Consider the following 25,305-nt stretch of genomic DNA (forward strand, 5'->3'; position numbering starts at 1 on the left):
TAAGCATCTGTCCTGTCTACAGAGACATATAGCTTTCCTGCACAGTACAGTGTGCATTGTAGGCATAAAATTGAGTGGTTTGTTTTATTCTACAGCTCAAGTGGTCATACAGGGTAATTGCTTTAAATATTGAATAAGGATGGTAAGGCTTTCTAGGCACATGGGTACACATTACTTTTTGTCTGTAATCAAAATTGTGTTGAGAAGTTATATTATTGCATTTGTTATCTGACAGTGATACTCATGTTACTCACCCTGAAGGCATATGGGCATGTTTAGATGTACAGGTATTCCTAACACAACATAGATGGGATTCAGAATATGAAGAATACAGTTATTTGGATTGTCTGTGTGTGACCTTTACAGTTTTATTCCTGTATACCTGCAGTTGTTAGACTACAAGATAGATACAGAATTGCAGGTGGCCACTGACTGACAGTAATTTTTCAGCACTTTACAGACAGATTAGTAATCCAACATTCAGCTGTCATAAACACTACTGCAAAAATGTCAGGATGAATACCTGTGCCACCAAGTTAAGATACCACATTGTAGTAGCAGAACTTGGGTCATACACACATGCAGTTAATCAGATTTGTAGCTTTATACAGAAATTTTTATGCATATATTTGATGTCCTAAGTCATGTTTTTCATATAATAATTATTGATGTTGAGAAAATTTCTTCTCTCTCTCTCTCTCTCTCTCTGTGCCTGGAAAGGGGTGGATAGTTAATGTGATACTGGATCCGGAAAAGGATACGTGCTGGGAGGAGATTTTAATGTGGTGTTAGACCCATAAAAGGAAAGGCTGAATGTGGCAGTGGAATTTTGTTCATGGAGATGTAGACTTAAAAAGGTGTACAGTAAACTCTCAGTTAACCGGCACCCATGGAAATTGGTAGATGCCGGATAAATGTAGTTTCTGGCTGCTTGTGAGTTACTATTAAAAATAGACCTGACAAATACTGTACCCTGTACTGTACCATACCATACCATAAACACTATATTGATTTGATTTTAATACTGAAATAGAGTAATTAAAAGCCTGGCTGGAATAATAATATTTTAAACTTATATTTCTGCTAGAAAGCGTGCCACGTGGAATGATTTTCAGTGGCATGCTGAGTGGATTGGAATTGAATGAACTAAATAGAAAGGGGGAGAGAGAGTGTGAATGCATGTATGAAAGCAAAAGCGACTGTGTGTGAGAGATCGAAGAGATGTATGAAAGCTGAAGAGAGTGTGTGAGAGAGATCGGATAGAGAAATAAGCTGAGGAGACTGTGTGTTGAGAGATCAGAGAGAGAATGTGCAACCTGTTGCAAACTGAGTGAGTATGGAGAGAGTGTAGACATTTTAGCGATTTGACTTCTTTGGTTTGATGTGTTCTCAGGTTGGGGAGAGAGGGAATTTATTTGTATCTTCCTTTTAAAAACTCTAGATCTCTAAAAATGTAAGGTATGTTTCGTGGTGGGAAACAGAAAATGCAACATATGAAAAACTTGACATGTTCTTACTGTACTGTATTTCTTCTTTTTTTTTTCCTGGTTGCTTGAGTTCCGGTTAACTGAGAGTTTACTGTATGTGGAAGATGGAGCTAATGGATATTTAGAGGGAATGATGGTGGGAAGGGAAAAATTTACTTTGTCTAGGAATGAAAAAGACAAGCAAGTAGGTTTGACAGAATAGTGATAAGTGAAGGAATGGAAGGGCGGATAAATAAAATTGAGATATTTGACAGAGGACTCTTGGGCAGTGTAATAGTGATGATAGATTGTCAAGTGAGAGAGAAGTACGAAGATGTGGAATCATAGTAAGTTGAAGGAGGCAGGGCAGATAAATACATTAAAAGACATAGAGAAGGGATTAATGATGGGGAACAGCTGGAAGAAGGGAAGGATAGTACTGAGAAAAAATTAGAACTGCATAAATGTGTTTTTGTGGAGGGAGACAATTGAGTTCAGAATGACAGTAAAAAGAGAGAGAAGCAAGAGAATTAATTAGAGAAGGAGAGACACAACTAAGGAGCCTTCAGAGCAATTTGAGGAAAGACAGAGTTAGAGAAAGAAGAATGAATATCTTAGCTCTGAAAGAAGCACTGAAAAGCTTGGAAGAATCAAAGTGAAAGTGGAAACGGAAAGAAAATGGGTTGGGGAAATAAAGCTTGAATTGCTGATGTGGAAGTTTTTGGAGCAAAAGAAATTGGGTGAATTAGAGAAACAAGAGGAAATATGTCACTAATGAACAGGGAGATAAGAATGTCCTTCCAATTGTTCTGTATTGGGTTATATGGTGAAGTCAAGACTATGGGAATGTTTTGATGGACTGGGAGGGACCATGCCTAAATACTTTATGTACACAGAGCAATTGGACCAACAGAGATAGTAGCAGTGATTTAGCATATGAAACATTGGAAGTGTGGGGGCCCAATGGCTTTCTGATAGAAGTTTATAAATTGGTAGGATTAGAAATGGGGGATATGCTGGCTAACTATGATATAGTGAATGAGGAAAGGTATCAAAGTCAATGAAAGAGGCTTGAATGCTAGTTCTGATGGGAAAAGGATATCCAGTAGACTCTATAAACTTTCATTCCATTTCGTTATGTAGTGCAGGTGCAAAGCTGGTGACTAAAGTGATAACATTCAGGTAGAGGTGGAACTACTGAATATAGTGTATGGGGGCCATACATGTTACATAAAAGGAAAATCATTAATGAGCCATTGGAGGCTACTTGTAGATGTTATGGAGAGGAAGGGAGATTTTTTAAATAGTTTTGATGGATCTAGAGAATGCTTTCAATGCAGTAAGTTGGAAGTTTCTTTCTAAAGTATTGAGGAGGGTAGTATGCGCTGTGAGTCTTCTGAATGGGATAAAAGCATTGTTTAAGTGGACTTGGCATAGAGTCAATATCACTGGTGTCTGACCCAGTGTATCTGTTACAGAGAAGTAGACTGGGGTGTTTTATTTCACCCAGTTCATTTAGTACAGTAACAGAAAAGTTAGCACAGAGGGTGTGGAGGTTCATTAATTCCTGGGAAAGAAACAAATAATTAACTTAAACAAATTTGCAAATTATTGTATGCTGCTACTTGAAGTTATAGATGGGATGCTCCCAGGGATCTTAAATATATTTATTGCCTTTGGTGAAGAGTTAGGTCTGAATTTCCACCCCCCAAAAAATCTAGGTTGATTAAGACAGACAAAGGGATGAACACAGGGGTTGGCTTTCCAGTGTTTGGGACGTGGGTGAATATCTATTGGTGAGAGGATATGGCTAGGTAAAAAAGGTAAGTAAGAAAAAAAATGGGTGTGTGATTAAAAGAGAAGGTACACTGTACATTAAATAGTCGGGGAGGATAAATACAAACCTTCTACAAGTTTCATATAATATATTTTATTTTTTTCCTTGTGGACCGTGAATGATTATGCCAACAGACTGGAGATAAGAGAGGCTAGGCAGTAAATGTTTTAACAGACTGATAAATGTCTAGTTTTGAATGAAATGTCTAACATAAAATGTTTTCTCAGAAAAAGGGCCATGATGATAATAAATAAAAAATTAAATGCTCTTTCAGTTAACTGGTGAAAGTGACTTGTCTTTTGGTAGAGTTATCCTGTGCATCATGTGTTTTGGTATATTGGCAAGCTAGAAGGGCATTAATGCCCGTGCTTTAAATATTTGTATGTATGTATGTGCAAAATCCTTTAACATTTTAATATACCAACCTTATTCCAGGTGTTCATTTAGTAGAGTACTTAGGGATTTGCTTTCTGGTTCAGACCAGCTTAGGGAGTCCTATTAATGTGAAATGGCTCAGATATTGGACACTCACATTGCCATAGATTTTGAAATGAAAGCCACTAGCATGCACATTTTACTCACAACCTGCCCACTTTAAGCATGGCTATGACTTCTGGCATTTATGGCATTGTAACAAGTAAGATTTATGATTGAGGAGGTCATATTCATGTTGCAGTGACAGTGAACACATCCCTTAACCGAGCACAGAGGATAGCAGGAGGTCAGGCTTTTCATAGTTTTTGCAAATGTCAGTGCTGAGGACTTTGGAAGATTTTGCTTTTACCAAGTACAGACCAGAAGCAAAAAAACATTCTGGTTATGAGCTGGATTTCTGTTGAAATTGAGAAGACTGCTACTGTGATCCTCAGAACTGTGAGATTAAATGTGTAAAAAGGACCTGTGTGTACTTCTTCTGGGGCTGTGTTGGATTTACTATGAATAATCATGTCTCATTTAATTGATGTGTGAATAAATGCATGAAATGTCTAAAGCCTTAGGAGATCACAACTCAAAACAGGAACTCTGCTTAAGCTGTAAAACACAAAAATATTTTTGGAGGGTGGATACACCTCGTTGAACCCCCTAACTTGGGCGTGAACCCCACTTCTCCAAACTATATATATATATATATATATATATATATATATATATATATATATATATATATATATATATATATAGTAGATATGAAAAGTTTATACACCCCTGTTAAAATGCCAGGTTTTTGTGATATAATGAAACCACAATAAATCATTTCAAAACTTTTCCCACATTTAATGTGACCTATAACCTGTACAATTCAATTGAAAAATAAACAAATCTGTTAGGGGGAAAATATAAAAAATAAAAAATGTACAATATGCTGGTTGCATAAGTGTGCACACCCTTAAACTAATACTTTGTTGTGTGGCAACACCCTTATACTAATACTTTGTTGAAGCACCTTTTGATTTAATTACAGCATTCAGTCTTCTTGTGTAGGAGTTTATCAGCATGGCAAATATTGACTTGGCAATATTTGCTCACTCTTCCTTGCAAAAGCCCTCCAAGTCTGTCAGATTGCGAGGGCATCTCTCGTGCACAGCCATCTTCAGGTCACCCCATAGATATTCTATTGGATTTAGGTCTAGGATCTGGCTGGGCCATTCCAAAACTTTAATTTTCTTCTGGTGAAGCCATTCTTTTGTTGATTTGGATGTATGCTTGGGGTCATTATTTTTTTGAAAGGTGAAATTCTTCTTCATCTTCATCTTTCTAGCAGACACCTGAAGGTTTTGGGCCAAGTGTTACTGGTATTTGGAACTGTTCATAATTTCCTCCACCTTCACTAAAGCCTCAGTTCCAGCTAAAGAAAAGCAACCCCAAAGCATGATACTGCCATAGAGATGGTGTCCTTTTGGTGATGCGAAGTGTTGTTTTTGCGCCAAATCTACCTTTTGGAATTCTGGCCAGAAAGTTCAACCTTGGGCTCATCAGACCAAAACACATTTTCCCACATGCTTTTAGGAGACTTGATGTATTGTTTTGCAAATTTTAGCCGGGCCTGGATGTTTTTCTGTGTAAGAAAAGGTTTCCATCTTGCAACTTACCCAAAGTCCAGACATGTAGAGAATATGGGCGATTGTTGTCATATATAGTACACAACCAGTACATGCCAGAAATTCCTGCAGCTCCTTCAATGTTGCTGTAGGCCTCTTGGCAGCCTCCCTGACCAGTTTTCTTCTTGTCTTTTCTTCAATTTGGGAGAGATGTCCAGTTCTTTGCAATGTCACTGTTGTCCCATATTTTCTTCACTTTTTGATGACTGTCTTCACTGTGTTCCGTGGTCCATCCAATACTGTGGAAATGTTTTTGTACCCTTCTCCTGACTGATACCTTTTAACAATGAGATCCCTTTGATGCTTTGTAAGCTCTCTGCAAACCTTGGCTTTTGCTGTAGCAGGCAACTGAGTAAATGATGTCAGGAAAATCCTACTAGGACAGCTGAAAGTTATTTGGGGTTAATCAGAGTCTCTTTAATTGATGGCAGGTGTGTACCCAAGAAGACTGAATGCTGTAATTAAATTAAAAGGTGATTCAACAAAGTATTAGTTTAAGGGTGTGCAAATACAACAAAGCATTAGTTTAAGGGTGTGCACACTTATGCAACCAGCGTATTGTACATTTTTATTTTTTATATTTTTTCCTCTACCGATTTGTTTGTTTTTCAATTGAATTTTACAGGTTGTAGGTCACATTAAAGATGGGAAAAGTTTTGAAATTATTTATTGTGGTCTTATTTTTTTATATCACAAAAACCTGGCATTTTAACAACGGTGTGTACACTTTTTATATCCACTGTGTGTGTGTGTCTGTGTGTGTATATATATATATATGTATATATATATGTGTGTGTGTGTGTATATATACATACACGTATCTCTCTCTCTCTTTCTCTCTATGTATATATATTGTGTGTGTGTGTGTATATATATATATATATATATATATATATATATATATATATATATATATATATATATATACATACTAACTGTGAAGTCACATAAACTTGAAGAAAATAGAAAAAAATAGGAAAAAACATAACACTCGCATTCTATCTCTTCTCTTACTCTAATGTCAATTAAATCAACCAAGCTGTCTTTCAGTTATGATATTTTGAGTATTACTTAAATGGATGTTGACAGATGGTAGATTTCTACTTATGTTATGTTGTAGTATTCCTATTTCTCCAAGGCACAATGACCTCAGAGTTAGTACATATAACTGGTATTTTTTTTTTTTTGGGGGGGGGCACAGGCCCCATTAGGGTGCAGAATGTTGTGCCCCCTGCAAAATGCATTTAATGACACTATTTTTCATTGCTGCAGTTTCAAATGATAGGTTTTCAACTTTCAATAGGTAACAGAACCTGCCCATATTAGAAGTCCCTTTCAAAAGTATACTGATTTGTTGAGTATTCACATCTCTGTGTGTTACCAGAGAATGGGAATAGATAGAAGTATGCAAGAGAATGACCGTCACGGAGTCTTATAGAAACCAAGTCACAAAAGTGTTGGGGAGACATGCCACTGACAAATGCAGAAATGCTGCTCTCTGTACCAGGCAGAACTGGAGAAGGTCAGCGTAAAGGATTTAAGGAAATGAGCAGTTAACTATTTCCCTGTGGTCCAGGATTTGATATCTTCATACTCTGTATTTTACTCTGTGAATCTGAGCAAGTCACTTGATCAGGCAATGCTGCTAGGCTCTGTCGTAATAAAGGTTCATGTGAAGCAATGCTTTACTCCTGTTAACAAATGGAGATAATAAATAAATAAATGATGGCAGGCAAGAGATGTGAGTAGATGACAGAGTTGTGCATGATGGGTGTTGCAGTTTGAGATAGGCACTTTGATGTGGGTATTTGTAGCCTTCTACTGTCTTTATTTTTGTTATTAATTCTTAACTGCATGTAATTTTATATTCTTTCTGAGCTTTATATTTCACTGACTTATCCTAGGTTGGAACGCGAAACAGCAGCTCGAATCAGTGAAGAGATTGGAAACTTGATGAAGGAAATTGAGACAATCGTGGAAGAGAAGCAGAAGGAATCTGTGGATATTGCTAAGATGGTGCAAGAAGGTATGAAAGTAGCCTGCCAGACTAATGCAGCCACATAAGCCATAAAGCAAGGGGGTTTGTGTGGTCTGGTTGCCTTAAGTGTCTTGTGACTGTTTTGGTGTACGTTATTCTGAAGATACTCTGCTGTGGATAGACTGCTGGATTCTTAAATTTTATGTTAACATCCCTGTAAGTGGATTAAGGATATTTTGCTATTTATTAGATCTTGGTTCTCCCCTAACTTTTGTATTGCTTATGTCTCATCTCTGCTGTACTTTACAGGCAGAACCTTTTAATCACTGTTGAAGCAGGATAGGCATTCAGAGACCATTGGATACATGTGTAGTTGCTGAATTTCACGAGGGCCATCACAACCACTAACTGTTCTACTCACAACATAATCTTTTCAACAGTTGCAGATGTTAGCAATTAAGTACAACTATTTACCAGAGCAGAGCTGGAGACATGATTGAGAGTTTTGTAGGAACAGACACAGGTGAAAAGTCAGAGGAGCACTGCACATTGTGTGAATTCTTGTTATTTGTTCTGGGGTTGGTTCAGAGAGCCATAAATCCATACCAGAGCCAAAGACAAATTTAGATATCATGTAACCATGGTTCCAAGGACACTTTCTGCAAGGCAGATATGAATAAAGACTAGGTCAAAAGGTTTTAGACCTGGCTAGTATTTGCCATCCCTCCTAATATAACTTCCCATAGTGAGAGGATATGTTCTTCAGATATGCAAGTGAATGAGTAGGGGTGCTTCTCTGGCTTCTGCTTTGAGGAGTTTTACTGATAGCTGCTGCCCTGTCCTTACTTGAAGGGGCAGTAGGGCCATGTAAATTAGTGTGTTCTGAGTCTGGTCGAGTACTGTTTCCTTCACCTGCTTCCACAACAGGCTCATGGTCTTAACAGCCTTGCAGTGAGTTGGTCCATAAGTTACTTAAAGGTTGTACTTGTCAAATTACTATAAATGGCAAAGTTTCTCAGCTTTCCCTGTAGAATAAATGGGTCTGCCAAAAGCCCCTGAACTCCATTCTTGGTATGTCATTGGCTGCTATTTAGGCAAAATATTTCTAACAAGGTCCATTCTATAAGTAAGGGAGAACATATATTTCTACTTTTATTGTGAACCATATGTAACAAAATTGAGCAAAGTAATAGCTATGTATGCCTGCTGACTATATCTTTGTAAAAATCTGACATTTCATACCAAAATTTCCCAAGAAACTGCATCACATCATTCAGCTGCAGACTGCTTTTATTTAATGATTTCACGTGTGGACACTCGTACACCTTCAGCTTAATTGTATTTTATATTTCTTATTTATTTTATATTTGCTGACTGGGATTGTCTGACTGAGCTGAAGAGCCCCTTTTCAGAGGAGGCCCTGGGAGAAAAGCTCCAACATGTTATACAATTTTCATTATAAATTAGCATTAAACAGGATACAGGATTATTACAATGTATTAAGTAGCAATGCAATGTTATACAGTGTCAATAATCATGAGTATAGCAAAGATAGTTCAAGATGTGTAAAAAGAAATATATCATTAAGATGAATATAGTTTTTGGGGTAAGTGGTTACAAAAACCCAGTTTTATCATAATGCAGTTGCATGAAGGCAAGACAATTACAATAGAATGTTTCTCTGAGGCGATTTGCTTAATAGATTTTAGAAGACAGTAGAAAGAGTAGTCAAGGCAGGTTAGAGAGAGCTAGTGAGAAGAGTGAATTAAGGGCAGAAAGTAGATTAAGGTATGAGAAGTAGGGGATGTTTAAGGAGGGAGAGTGCAGTGGCAGGACCAGTGACTTTTAAAACGCTCTTTGGTGGCTGACTTAAATTGTTCAGGATGTGCAAGGGTCCTGATTTCTAGTGGGTGCCTATTCCAGGCAATAGTGGGGTGACAGCTGTACATCTTGCGCCCAAATTTAGACTTGGGTTTGTAGATTTACTTGTAGTAGGTCTTGGTTAGAGCTTCGGAGAGGTCTGGAGGGAGAATAATGGGAGATGAGAGGGGTGCTGAGGAAGAATAATAGAGCTGTAGTGGTGCTATGTTTGGGTCTGAAGCCGTGTTGAATGGGTGTAAGCAGATTTTTCTGTATTAGATACTGTGTAACTTGTTTAAGAATTCATTTTTCTAGTACTTTAGAGAGAGTTAATGTTTTATGTACCATTTAATTGGTATCTACATTAGAGGGTGTTAGTATATTTCCACTGATAAAAACAAGTAATTTTATGGAGAAATGTATATGCGTTTCCTTTTAATACTGTCAGGTCAGTATGTATGTGCTCTAGACATCTGTGTCTTTTCCCACCCTGAAGAGAGATTATATACTATTCTCATAATATAATCCAGTTTGGCAGACTATCATATTGAAGTGTCTCTGCAACCCTAAATTTTGTTGGTATCTGAAGCAATGACCAGCCTCCAGCCAAGGAACATATTGTTAGGACAGCAGCCTTCTGGAAGACTTAGCAGACTTCAGGTAAATGCCACTGCAATAAAATTTGAATTAAAAGATGTGACTCACCTCAAGCAGTTATAACAAGAACCTCTCTCTGTCTCTCTCTGCCCATTCTATCCCATTTATTGTTTTTTGTGGAAAAACAGCTGAGGGGAAAACCCTAATAGGTTTAGCCTCACTGTGCTCCCCTAACCCCAAATCCCTGCAACCCCACCTTTTACATTTATTTTTAACTTAAATTTAACCCCCAGTACTTTAGAACCAATTTTATCCACACATCCTAGCTCTCCTACCATTCATGCATTACACACCAACACAGAGTCAACTTACAGTTCTACCACAATACTGATTCCTCACCAGGTAGCTTTCACCCACTGACTCCTTCCATAACCTCTCCATTTTTACATTTTCTCCTACCACTTGTAATGTCCTTCTTTAAACTGTATTAGCTACCTCAACAGTTTATAGGCTGCTCCAAATCAACACCACTACCCTGCATTCAAAGCTAGTTACTCCAAATAAATTCCTCTCAACAAGTATTGCAATACACCACTCCTACAGCACAGCAATTATTCCCCTTAATTACGTATATACTAAGCTTAACCACGGATCAATGCTCTAAAACCTAATACTGATAATATTACTGTTAATCTTATTCATGACATCTTATTACTCCAACCAGACCCATGAACCCAGTCCCACTAAATCCACTCATTCTTACGTATCATCCCAACACCCAAACAACAAATTAGAAAGAATTTTAGGAGAAAACTCAATTATGGCAGCAGAACAAAAGGGCAGTAAAAGAATGTTATATAGGTTCATAGGTAGGTACTAGGCTGTCTGCCCGAAGGCATTTATAAGTCTAGCCAGAATGTGTTGGCTTTCGCTGCCCCCTTAGATTAGTTCCCTGTGCCTCTGTCCAGCAGAGCCACTGAAGTGATCCCTGGGGTAAACTTTCTGTTTTCCATCCACTCTTCAAGGTTTCTCTTGAAGAGTGCTAGTGAGGAGCTCTGCCTAATGTAGATTGGAATCTTGTTCCAAAGCATAGGAAGTCTCTGGGACAGGAATCTATCCCTCCAGCATGTCCTATTTATTGTTGTGTTGTTGTGGTGAGGTTTAGATCCCTAGAACGTGTGGTTCAAGGGGATAAGGTTTTCTTTAGGTGGAGCATGTCCATCAATTCTGGGTTGGGCATGGCCTTGTATGTCAGGCAGAGATCACCTCTGAGTAGGCGGTATGCAACCAAGTACAGCTGGAGTTTCTTCAGTCTAGCTGCATAGGGCATCTGTTTGAGGCCATTGATTCTCTTGGTGAGGTACTTCTGTGGTCTTTCCAGCTGTTGCAGGTGTCTTGTAAGGTACATCCCAAATGGGGCGTTGTACTCTATGATGGGTCTGATGAGTGATGAGCAGAGGGGCACAATGACCTCTTTTGATCTGGATATGAACCCTTTTGTGATAAGGTGGGCCATGCAGAAGGATTTTCTAACCACTTTGGCAGTGTGATTATCAAAGGAGAGATTACTATCTACTTGGGTTCCCAGATCACTAGGGGACTACCACCTCTGTGGTAATTTGTGGGTACTTTGTTTTTTCCAAAGGGGATGACTGTGCACTTTTTGATGTTTAGCTTGAGGGCATGATTTTGACACCAGGTATCCGTCTCAGTGAGACTCTTTTGGAGGATGTCTGTGTCAGCCAGAGAGTCAGTTATAGCACCTAGTTTGCAGTCATCTGCGAACTTGGTCAGCCATAGTCCTGTGCTTGCCTGTACCTCTTAGAAGTATATGTCGAACATATTTGATGAAACGATTAACAGTAAAGCAAAACGAGTATGTTTAAAGCAAAACTGGGCATGTTTAGAGTAAAACAAGCACAAGAAATGTACGTTGGGCATAAAAAGGGCTTAAATGAGCAAAGCGAATATACTAAGGGCAAAGAAGGGCACAATAAGCAAAAAAAAAATAAAGCAAGGCGACTGCACGTGTTTTGGCAAAGTGCTATGTTTTGGCATAACGACAACTTTGTATGGTATCAAAGGCATAACTAAAGTTATTCAAAGTATCTCAAAGTGTGTAAAAGTGTTTACAGTGCGTGCTTATCACTGTGCGTGTATTTTAAAGAGTTTATTGTGTGCAAAGTGCAACTATTTCATGAGATACAGTCAAAGTATAGCCATTTCGAAAAGTTTTGTGTGCTGGGTATGTCTATTTGCAAAGTGCCGCCATTACAGAGTGTTTCTTGCACTGTAAAGAGTTGCCTAGCAAGGTACTGCCATTTTGGGGACATTTCATTGAGCTGTATGCAGTTATTTGCAAAGTGCAATTACTTAGAAATGTTATTGAGTTTTGGGCAAGAGAGGTTCAGTTTATTCGCATCATGCAGTTATCTGATATGTTTCTTACACTGATAAGAGAAGATTTTTTGCAAAACAATATTACAAGGGTGTTAAAGCGCTTGAGAAGTTTATTTCACAAAGTCCAGTTATTCAAAGGTACTGCGAGTTTGCTCAGTAGCATTTTTTCAAAAAGCCAAGAAGGTATAAATTCAGAAGCACAAAGGCATTGGACAAAGTTACAAATACTGGCATAAGATTCTGGCATATGTGCATGAGTGTATGTTTGTGCTAATTTGCATAACCCTTCACTGGTATGTGTTAATATGGCAGATGGATTTCAAAAGCCCCTACCACTTGTATTTGATCAGAATATTGCAGAGAATTGGAGAATATTTGAGCAAGAGTACAATATTTTTATGCAAGCAGCTTATGCAGATAGAGATGCACGCACCAGGGCATTTGTTTTGCTAAACCTAGCTGGGTTGGAGGGCTTAGAAAGAGAACGTTCATTTGTATATGCACCTGCAGTATATGAAGGAGAAGGTGAAAAACGTCATATTGTTGTGGAGGCTGAATCAAGAGAAGACCCAGAGTGTTTGAAGAGCAAGTTCAGAGAAACATGTAACCCTCAGACAAATATTACATTAGAGAGTCATTTGTTTTACACGAGAGAGATCAGAAACCAGCTTATATAACTGACCTGAGAAACAAAGCTAAGACATGTCAATTTGGTGACTTAAAAGATGAGTTGATAAAGGACAGGTTTGTGTGTGGTGTTAACAGTGCTGCTGTGAGAAACATTTACTTCGTGTAGTGGTTTAACGTTGAGCAAAGCCATAGAGATTTGTCAACTCCATGAGGTGACAGAAAAACACACAAGTATGCTTGAGAATGACAAGAGTATGGTTTCAGCTGACTCCAGAGCAAATGTAGATATTATGCAACATGTGGTGAACAAAAGCAGGCCCAAACACATGGCAGCTATGAAGTTTCCAGGGAAGACATGTAGCTTTCCAGTAAGTTCTAAGAAAGGAGCTTACTCTAGCTCAGTGCAGTACAAGCATGGATCAGCAAAACCCAAGTCTAGTTTTCTTGTTAACTGTCACAATTGTAATAGTGGTTCAAATCATGAGTCTAAAAGAATAAGTGCTTAGCATTTGGTCAGCAGTGTTGCACGTATTAAAAATGGAACCACTTCCAGAAGTTTTGTAAATCAAGTAAGCCTCACACAGTTGTAAAGAAAGGTCACACAAAGAAGCAAGTTGATCAAGTACAGCCAAAGCAGACAGCATTTTATGTAGATGGTGTATCTGTGCTTGATGAACGAGTTGATACAGTTAATTTATTAACAAGAAGCGAAGCGTTTTGTATGTCCCGGATTAATGGAAAATCCAGAGAGTGTAAAGTAGACACTGGTTCAAAGTGTAATGTTGTATCAGCAGACACATTTGCTGACGTGAGAACTTATGAACAACTCTATGTAGCCAGTAGTGTGAGACTTGTTGCTTATGGAGGCGAAGAAATTTAGAGTAAAGGTTCAGTGATGCTTTTATGTTATTTGGCCGAGAACTGTTACAATTTGTTATTCTACGTAGTCTGAAGACCAGTGCAATCTTTGTTGAGTCTCAAAGATAGTTTAAGGATGAATCTGCTTTCTTTTGCTAATTTTTCTGACACAAATTTCTCAGAGTATGCTGATGTTTTTGATGATATATATATATATATATATATATATATATGTGTGTGTGTGTGTGTGTGTGTGTGTGCTTAGTATTTTGTAATGCATGATATAGAATTACCTGTGATTTCTGCGTGCTAAATAGACTCATAGCATTGTATGATCTAATTCTCAAAGAGGTAGGATGTAGATCAGAATGCAAATGAAGTGTGCTGTGTCTTTAAGAAGCATGTCAAGGCTGTATGTGCATGTATAAATTCCAGACACGTACAATCCAGAGTGCCATTTTGTAAGAGCAGCCAGAATGAGAGCATGCATGATCACAGTTTAGTTTGTATATAAATTACTTAAGTTAAAGTCAGTAAACTTCTATAGTGATGTGTTTGTATAAAGTAAAGCGGCTTGAACAGAACCTATGAAGACTCTTCTGTTGTGGCCAAAGTAGGAGAGCGACAATGAGCCACAAAGCATCATATTAAATGATGAAGTCTGCATCATATGGGATCATTCATTATCAACAGTTCAAAAGAAAGATGCTAGAAAACCAGATATAGTGGTCCATGAAAAGAAGACAAAAATAGCATTGATCATTGAAATCGCCACACCCACTAACTACAGTGTCTTGTGTACAGAGAGACACAAAATCATAAAATTTCAGGATTTGCAGGCAGAAACGAGAGCAATGTGGAAGAAAGATACCCAGACAGTTCAAATAGTAGAAGGAGCAAAAGGTCTTCTAAAAAGGAAACTAAAATCATGTTTAGATATGTTACATGTTACATGTAACTCCGTACGAATTGCAGAAAAAGTCATTACTGGGCAGACTGTGGGTGCTGCAAAGAGCACTTTTGGCTGACATCAAAGATTGAAACAATACTAATTTCATGAATTTTAATTGTACTTTGACTTAGGAATGGGGTCCATTCCTGTGATGGTATTAGAAACCCAAAAGATTTGGAGAAATTAAAAAGCAACAAATTACACATTACCAATAGTTCAAAAAATAGATGCTAGAAAACCTGATGTAGTGGTCCATGAAAAGAAGACAAAAGTAGCATTGATCATAGAAATCGCCACATCCAGTGACTCAATGTCTTTCATATGGAGAGACACAAAGTCATAAAGTATCAGGATCTGCAGGCAGAAACGAGACAAATGTGGAAGAAAGATACCCAGACAGTTCCAATAGTAGTATGAGCAATGGGTCTTATAAAAAAGAATCTGCAATCTTGCTTTGATATGTTACAAATACATGTAACCCAAATGGAAGTAGAGTAGTCCACAATAGAGGCAATAATGACTAGCGCTTTCTTCCACTTTTATTTTCCGTGAACTTCTTCAGAAACAAAGACAACAAGCCCCCTCATGCTTGTGTCTTTTATAAAATACATGCAGGAAATGATGTCATTAATTGACTTTTTTCTATCAGCAATAAAAACTGTTTGTAACAATAAATAAAATGCACTTGATGTTATAACTGTTGTTATCTTATTAACTTGTACAATGTATTTTTTTCTCTCTTTGTTCCGAACTACCAGCTGTATGCTGTGTTCTAACATAACAATAAAAAATGAAAGAAGTACTAAGCTTTTTTCACTTATTTTACATAAAACCGTCATCCTATACATTTAAAACCATGATTGCGAAAATATTCTACAATCAACAAATTATATAAAAAATTCACTGTAGAATAATTATCAAATCCATATCTTGTTCCATAATACATCTGTAAATGTAAATTTTATCATGCAACAAATGAAATTCGTTGTTAGACAGCTCCACTTTGTTGTTGTTAAATGCCGCAAAACAAAATGCAATGTTTTCATTTGTTAACAAAAATATCTTAGATGTATGTAACCTCCCTAGGTTTTAAACGCAATCCCTTCAACTCCCTTATATACAAATGCACATATTTGCACTTTTTCATTTGTATTGATGCACATGTGTACAAAAGGACTTTGTCGAGCGTATGTTCACACTTGTACCCACTCGTGCACTCTACTAAATGATCTAATCTTATTAGCCCCATGTGGACACACATATCCTCATTTCTGCTCTAGTCTATTGTTGACATCTCCCTTAAATGTATTTAAGGGTGATGTCAACAATAGACTAGAGCAGAAAGAGACATTGTGGCAACTGATATTAGGAGCGGATCATCCACCAGGTCTAAACGAATCCATAAACATGAAATGCTTCTTGCTATATAGATAGACATCAAAGGAACCATAGGCAAGTCTATTTGACTGAAGTCATTTGGAGGAGTAGTTGACATTCTCATGGGTAGAGAGTCTATCGTGGGGCAGTTTGTCACTGTCCACATATTGTGGCTGGAGGCTAAAGAGTATGCTGGGACATGGAGAAACACATGTTGGTGGGGGACATGAGGATATGTGTGTCCACATGTGTGAGTTTGTCAGTCGTGCTTATGCGTGTGAGTGAATGGGTAGTTTGTGGACAAGTGAATGTTCATGATAGAGAGAGAGTAGGCATGTGAGAGTATGCACATGGGGCCAATAAGATTAGATCATTTAGTAGAGTGCACGAGTGGGTACAAGTGTGAACATATGCTCGATATATACGCACGACAAAGTCCTTTTGTACACATGTGCATCAATACAAATGAAAAAGTGCAAATATGTGCATTTGTATATAAGGAAGTTGAGGGGATTGCATTTTAAAACCTAGGGAGGTTACATATATACAAGATATTTTTGTTAACAAATGAAAACATTGCATTTTGTTTTGCGGCATTTAACAACAACAAAGTGGAGCTGTTTAACAACGAATTTCATTTGGTGCATGATAAAATTTACATTTACAGATGTATTATGGAATAAGATATGGATTTGATAATTATTCTACAGTGAATTTTTTATATAATTTGTTGATTGTAGAATATTTTCGCAATCATGGTTTTAAATGTATAGGATGACGGTTTTATGTAAAATAAGTGAAAAAAGCTTAGTACTTCTTTCATTTTTTATTGTTGTGTTAGAACACAGCATACAGCTGGTAGTTCGGAACAAAGAGAGAAAAAAATACATTGTACAAGTCAATAAGATAACAACAGTTATAACATCAAGTGTATTTTACTTATTGTTATAAACAGTTTTTATTGCTGATAGAAAAAGTCAATTAATGACATCATTTCCTGCATGTATTTTATAAAAGACACAAGCATGAGGGGGCTTGTTGTCTTTGTTTCTGAAGAAGTTCACGGAAAATAAAAGTGGAAGAAAGCGCTAGTCATTATTGCCTCTATTGTGGACTACTCTACTTTCATTGTCTTTTTAGCTTATTAAGTCAGTTTTTCGGTTCAGTCCGAAGTTTGTGCGTGGTTCAAATACATGTAACCCAATACGAATTGCAGAAGCAGTCATTACTGGGCACATTGCGGGTGCTGTGAAGATCCCTTTTGGCTTACATCAAAGATTGAAACAATACTAATTTCATGAAGTTTAATTGTACTTTGACTTAGAAATGGGGTCCATTCCCGTCATGGTATTAGAAACCAAAAAGATTTGGAGAAATTAAAAAAGACAAATCAGTGACAGTTTCTCCTTACCTCTATAAATGGACAGATGTCCACCTCTGCAAGTTAATGTAACTCAATGAGTCACTTACTAGCCCAGTACCAGTTTTTCCCAGCTGACTCAGGTATAAACAACTATCTAACAAAGATACCTCAACATGCCCATTCCGCTAATGTGGTGACATACATCTTATCCAAAATTCCAACTGGTTTCATATTCACTCCAATGTAGAAACAAACCTGGCTGACATCCATTGTAAAACAGCCTGACTAAAGCTTATCAGCATCAATTCAAAAAATATAAGCAATAAAGTAACAGACCTTCATGCATTGATTTCACATCACGCACATCATCTCATCATAGTAACTGAGACCTGATTAAAACCACCAGTAAAATATGAAGTACTCACACCTCCCACTGTGTATATAGTACTGTGAAATGAGAAGAAGAGAAAAAAGGTGGAGGAGTGGCCCAACAGTTCTCTAGCTAACTACGTCTAACACCCTACTCACTTCTATCCCCCAGTTTAATAACACTGAACTCCTAAACACTTTCCTTAAACTAAATACTAACAAAAGCATATGCCTCGTTGCCATATGCATTTCACTAGGAAACAATGTACAGCTATTAAAGATGTACTCTATTGGATAATCAACAACTTTCCCCAAGAAACTGTAATTTTGGGAGACTTCAACACAGACAAACTCAGACAGTCACATATATGCCATAGACCTCCATAAACATATATGGCTTCACCAAACCCATCACCACACCCACCAGACATAAAAACAATGCTAAGACCACCACTTTAGCCTGGTTACTAACATCTGATCCCACTAAAATTACATCACTTGGAACACTCCACAACATCATTAGTGATCACTTCCTCATCATATGCTAACAGAGCCCTCTTATCCACCCCAAAACACCACTTTAACAATGTGCACAAAGTAGCACAATTTTAAAAATACTTTTGTAGTGGCCTTAAAATCATGTAACTAGACTCTCCTTAAAAATCTTCTACTTGATGAAGCAACACTCCAATTTAAACAAGCATTTCTTGGCATTCTTAACAAAATTGCTCCTGTAAGAAAAAAAGGAGTAAAAGTAAAACCTGCTGAATGGCTTAAAAATTCAACCAAAGAACTAATGAGAAATACATATAAAGCCTGGTCAACACGGTTAAAACAAAAAACAAAGAAGAATCACCAAACCTGTAATCAGCTTTGAATTTTGATTAAAAAGACAGTAACCTAAGACAAGAAAAAAATGACTTCTTTATGCTGCAAAATAACCCAAGTAATTCAAAATTCTTCTAAAAGCAGTGAATAAATTGCTTTACCCAGGTAGAACCAAAGAGCCAATTCCATCCCCTTGACTCCCACCTGAAATGATCACCACTAACCTCAATGCTGACTTTATCCGAACCTTCAATAACCTTGTCAGTAATAACACCACCACCTATGTAATCAACATTCTAAACCTCCATCCCCACCACAGAGCCACTTTCACCCGAAAACCAATCCTCACAGATATCCTCTGGCTATGGACAGACTTCCAGCAGAGCACATAAAATTTTGCAGAAGCCATTTTCTACCCAGTTTAGATTCTGTTCAACAGGTCAGTCAAGGAACAGTACATTCAGGCCATCTGGAAAAGATCCTACTTTCTACCACTATGTAAAGGAGGTGACTCTGAAGCACTGTTTGTAGTCCAGCTGCTATCCCTCCATCCTTCTCAAACATCCTTGAGAAATATGTCCATACCCAATTGCGCCAGTGTCTCTTGGACAAACATTATTTATTGATTACTGGGGCCGTGTGACTAGCAGTAAAGTTTATTCAAACTGTGTTTTTTTCTGTGTAGTTCTGATGAAGTCTATGTAGATGAAAGAGCTTAACTTGTGTCATTAGATTATTTATTTTTTTTGTTTCTGAGAAAAAGTGGAATTTTTATTTTGTTGTATCTCTTGGACAATGAAGTCACATCCCTTACACAACATGGATGGAGTTAGACCCAATCACAGTACTGCAATAACACTTCTGGCCTTCATATGCACTATAAACCTGAATAAAAACAATGGCAAAATATTATCTGCTGTATCATTAGATTTCTCAAAAGCATTCAGCATTGTCTTGCACAGCATATCCTTCAAACACTAAAATTCATAGGCCTGTCAAGCTCAGTCTTACAGTGGTTCAGTAGCTATCATTCACACAGACACCAAACTCTCCTCCTCTCTCCCAGTTTCAGTAGGGGTACCCCAGGGTTTAATCTTAGTGTCTACTTTTTCAACATCCTCATAAATGATCTTCATACAACCTCTAATCATGCCTTACTGCTACAGTATGTAGAGGACTTGAAACTCATCTGTACAGCAGAAAATCTTAACTCTTTGCAAACAAAACCTCAAGTATCATTTTCCTCCATTGACTGCTGTATTAATATCTCCCAACTCCTGCTAAATCTAAAAAAAGACTGAATTACTTGTCTTCACTGCCAAATCTCACAGTAATACTAAGTCAGACATAACCACTACTTTTCTAAACAACACTCACATTCAAAGTGTTACTTGCATCAAACTATTCAAGTTCATTAGTGATGATAACCTAACGTCTGACTTACACATACAAGAAGTAGTAAAACAGATATATCAAAAATTTGGATCCCTATACCACATAAATAAATTTCTCACTGAAGAGAGTAGAAAAACTATAGCCTCTACCTAACTATGACACTACTATATGCCTCACTCATACTCACTTATGTGCATTCCACTATGTACAATAAACTGCAGCAATGCTACACTAAAATAGCAAAATTGAATGCAAACTTTACTGTAAGTCTCATCATTGCATATCCTTCCAAAAACTCAAATGGCTGGAGCTACCTTAACAACTCACCTACACTCAAAACACTTAAGGTACACAACCTAATATGTAAACTAAACAAATGTCTCCGTTTAAAACATTTTTTTCTTTGTATCATCCGTAACAACGAGATATCAATGATGCACATACAAATCCTAAGCATACATAAAGCTAACAATTCAACAGGTGAAGCTCTGTATGACCATCAGATCTCCGGAATATGTAACTTTCTTCCTCTAAACCTAAAGCTGAATGACAGCCTTTCCTCATTCAAAACATAATGTGTTCTTGTAACATACAGCATAATCTCAACAGCCCTATATCTTGTGTTGTCACTGCACTTAACATTTTAAGCTCTAGACGTCATATATTTTTGTTACTTTATTTCATTGTGAACAGCATAATGTTAAAATAATGCACTGTTTCCGAACGTTGAATGCTTCTACTGCTGAACTCGACTCTGTATAATCATTTTTCACTGACTAAAATGCCAGAAATAAAGTTGAATATGATTTGTACACTTGGCAAAATCTGGCAGTACATTATAAAGTTTACACAGTTTCAGAAGACTAATACAGGCATATGTTTTTAAAGTTAGTTGTTTCTGAAATTGATTAGCAGTTATATATATCTGCTAGAGGTTCATGATTTCTAAAGTTTGTAAAGGCACGTAAAAGTTGTTGCTAAAAGTGAACACTTTGCTAAATGCCATTTTTCAACAGATATAATCTATCTGGTGGCACTGTAGTTTTAAAATAAAGGAACTCTTGACTCTGTCTCACAAAATCTCAGCTTCCTGCAATACGAAAAATCTAAAGTTAAAAGTCAAAAAGGTGCATCAATGGGAGGGTAAGGGCCACGAACCATGAAAGCCAGGTAGCGAAGAAAATCATTTATTAACAAAGCAAAGCAAATTGAAGTTAAAGCAACAGTGCTTTTTGTCCCAGCCAACCAACAAACAGGACGTCCTCAAAACAACAATTCCAGTGTATATATAAGGTGCTTCTCAATCACATGACAACTAATTAGATAATTAAATGAATCACATTAAAAGTAACCCCAATTAAATTTTGATACAACTTTTTATAGAAAGGAATAAAACTGAGATTATAATGAAACAATAATCATTCTCCTTAAAAAAAAAAAAAACAATCTGTTAAAACCACAAGTACACCTTGGCAAATTACATCTAAAAATACAAATAAAAAAATTCTATAAAAGTTCACATACCAGTCTTTTGAATACACATCATCATCTTCTTTGGGCTGTACACGTTAGGGATCACCACAGCGGATCGTCTGTTTCCATTTCTTCCTGTCCTCTGCATCTTGCTCTGTCACTCCAACCACCTGCATGTCCTCTCTCACCACATCCATAAACCTTATCTTAGGCCTTCCTCTTTTCCTTTTACCTGGTAGCTTCATCCTTAGCATATTTTTCCCAATATACTCAGCATCCCTCCTCAGCACATGTCCAAACCAACGTAATCTTGCCTCTCTGGCTTTGTCTCCAAACCTTCCAACCTGGGCTGACCCTCTAATATACTTATTCCTAATCCTGTCTACCCTCATCACACCCATTGCAAATCTTAACATCTTTAACTCTGCCACATCCAGCTCTAACACTTGCCTTTTTGTCAGTGCCACTGTCTCCAACCCATATAACATAGCTGGTCTCACTACCCTCTTGTAGACCTTCCCTTTCACTCTTACTGGTACTCATCTGTCACAAATCACTCCTGACACTCTTCTCCACCCACTCCATCCTGCCTGTACATTCTTCTTCACCTCTCTTCCACACTCACCATTACTCTGAACTATTGATCCCAAATATTTCAAACTCATCCACCTTCGCCACCTCTACTCCTCGCATCCTCACCATTCTATCCTCCCTCTCATTCACACACATATATTTTGTCTTAGTCCTGTTGACCTTCATTCCTCTTCTCTCTAGAGCATATCTCCATCTCTCCAGGGTCTCCTCCACCTGTTCCTTACTCTCACTACAGATCACAATGTCATCTGCAAATGTCATAGTTCACGGGGACTCCTGTCTGATCTCGTCTGCCAACCTGTCCATCATCATTGCAAATAAGAAAGGGCTCAGAGCTGATCCTTCGTGTAATCCCACCTCCACCTTAAACGCATCCGTCACTCCCACCGCACACCTCACAGCTGTCACACTACCGTCGTACATATCCTGTACCACTCTTTCATACTTCTCTGACACTCCCGACTTCCTTATACAATACCACAACTCCTCTCTAGGCACCCTGTCATATGCTTTCTCTAAGTCTACAAAAACACAATGCAACTCCTTCTGACCTTCTCTGTACTTCTCCATCAACACTCTCAGAGCAAACATCGCATCTGTAGTGCTCTTTCCCGGCATGAAGCCATACTACTGATCACTAATCATCACATCCCTTTTTAACCTAGCTTCCACTACTCTTTCCCATAACTTCATGCTGTGACTGATCAATTTAATCCCTCTATAGTTACTACAGCTCTGCACATCACCCTTATTCTTAAAAATCGGTACCAAAACACTTTTTCTCCATTCCTCAGGCATCCTCAGTCTTTTGAATACACAACAATACATAAAACCAAACACTGCAGTAATTGATTCCAATTTAGCTGCCATTTACTTTAAAACAGGTATGAGGGAAACATACTCATTAATACCAGAGAAAAGAGTAGTATCCAACTTAAGTTGCCATATAAGCTCTCTGTTTTCTGTTTTATCGTCCTGTGCACCACCCTGGGATTAGGGACAATTTTTCTAGAATAATGAATGAAAATTGCTTAAATGACCCACATTTCAAAGTATATCTAAACAAGGCCTTAGAAATGTCATAATGGTGGTCATAAAATGCACTTTTTAAGTACCTGCTCAGTTTTCCAACATAAAACGCTGGACAGTTGGAGCATATTGCAAGATATATAGCACCTTTAGTATTTCAATTACCTTTTTTCAGGGTGTATAACAATTCTTAAAGTTTTTGTGAAACAAAAAATATATATATTTTTTCACAAATTTAGCTACACTGGTTCGAGTCCCACACTTTGTAGTACCTTTATTTTCCTTATTATATTGTTGTACTTGTCCTTGTATTTCAACCATGTTTTTGATATTTTGTGATCTTTTGTGTACAAGTAATGGTTTGTCCCCTACTACATTTTTTATTCTTTCGTCACCACAAAGAATGTTCCAGTGTTTAATTATATTTTCAATCACCCTGGAACTAAAATTATATTCCAAAACCAAGCATCCTTAACAATAAGGATCTGTGTCCCTATTAGCAGGGACATTTTCACTCTGGTACATTGTAGACCCATCTCTGTTTATTTTATTTATTTATTTGTCTTTGTTTACCAGGAAAGTCTGACTGGGCAATACCCATTTTTAGAGGAGGCCCGGGGAGAAAAGCTCCATTTGCTTACATTGCATTATACTAAGTTCCAGTCAAACACAGAGCAATTACATTTCTATTTACATTTATACACAGACAATAGTTACATTTATACATTTTACAGAGGTGGAAGTTACTAAAGAGAAAGCACACATGCAGCTTAATGGATTGTGCAAGCAGTAGTTATGTATAAAAATTTTTTGTCATTTCAGTAAGAGATTGAGAGTATTTGGAGAATGTTGTACAGTGAACACAAAGTTTTAACCTTGTGATGAGCGTGTACAGGACCAGGATTGGTTAAAATGTTGTTTAAGCAGTGGTTTAAAACTAATGAGTTTATCAGAGAGTTTTACTTGCTTGAGGATACTATTCCAGAGTTTAGCAATGCATTGGGAGAAGAGTGAGTCTCCTGAACATTGTTTGACTTACTTGTAAGTAATGAGAATTTGTTACTAGAATGGAGGTCCCTTGCTGGACAATAGGGTAGTAATACATTTTGTAGTGCAGGGCATTTTCTGGATGATGAATGAGTCTGTGTGCTGTAGTTAGTTGTGAATAAGGTAGACAGCTGTGCAATTCAAGCTTTAAGCTTTAAGCTAAGACAGTGGTGAGTCCTGTGAAGGAGACTGGTGGCAAATGTAGCTATTTTATTGTAGCAGGAGGTAAGTTTCTTTCTATGAGTATTGTTTAAGTTTGTTAGGATATGAGCAGTGTATAAGAGAGAGTCGGCAGTAAGAAGGTGGTGGCTAGAGTTTTTCTTGCAGTATCTTTAAAGAACCCATTGATCCTAAAAAGGGAGCCTAGATTCTGGTGTGTGGTATATGGTGGTCATATTTGAGTGTCATCTATTATAAAACCCAGACATGTACTGTGAGTTACAGTTTTGAAGACAGTATTATTTGTTGACTTTATGGTGAATGATTGCTTTTGATTTTGGCAACTTTTTGAGGTGAAAAGCATTTACTTAGTTTTCTTGGGGTTGAGTAGGAGGTTTAATTCTTTGAGCCAGGTTTCTACAGAGGAGAAAGATTTTTGGGTAATGTATTGGAGCTTAATTATTGTTGAGGCCACACACATTAATGTTGAGTCATCTGCATACTGAACTAATGGTGAATGGAGGTGTGGAGGTCATTCATAAATATATTAAATAGTAGAGGATCCAGGATAGAGCCCTGAGGGACACCTGTAGTAACTGTTTGAAAGGATGAGTAAGTTTGTTGCCATTTATTAGCTTGTTGCTTTCCAGATAGGTAACTAAGGAAGCACAACAAGGAATGTTGTGAAAGTCCTGTTGAGGAGAGTTGAGCAAGCAGTTGCTCATCTGAGACAGTATCAAATGCCTTTGACAAGTCTATGAACATGGTGGACACAAGCAGACCATCATTTCTACTCCAGTTTATTATACTGGTAAAATGTAGTAGAGCAGTAGGGGTGCTGGGCTGAGCCCTAAAGCCATGTTGTGTTTCTGGGTTCCTATCACATAGTCGAACATTTACAATTTTGAACGACATATGGTCGAGACCATATGTTCGAATTTGTAAATCTTCGAGCATGTAAATGGAAATCTCCATAAGCGGAGATTTCTATTCA

General features: G+C 37.5%; 1 protein-coding gene across 1 annotated transcript in view; it reads left to right on the forward strand.

Annotated features, from left to right (window-relative positions):
• The window catches only part of P3H1 (prolyl 3-hydroxylase 1), a 798,122-nt gene that overhangs the window by 371,029 nt on the left and 401,788 nt on the right, over window positions 1-25,305 (forward strand). Inside the window, exon 8 of the mRNA XM_044061892.1 lies at window positions 7,307-7,428. Within this exon, the coding sequence (XP_043917827.1) occupies window positions 7,307-7,428 (122 nt within the window). The remainder of the gene's footprint in view (window positions 1-7,306; window positions 7,429-25,305) is intronic.

Source organism: Protopterus annectens, chromosome 2.part0 (genome assembly GCF_019279795.1).
Source record: "Protopterus annectens isolate FY-2018-M chromosome 2.part0, PAN1.0, whole genome shotgun sequence".
Classification (NCBI taxonomy): Eukaryota; Metazoa; Chordata; order Ceratodontiformes; family Protopteridae; genus Protopterus; species Protopterus annectens.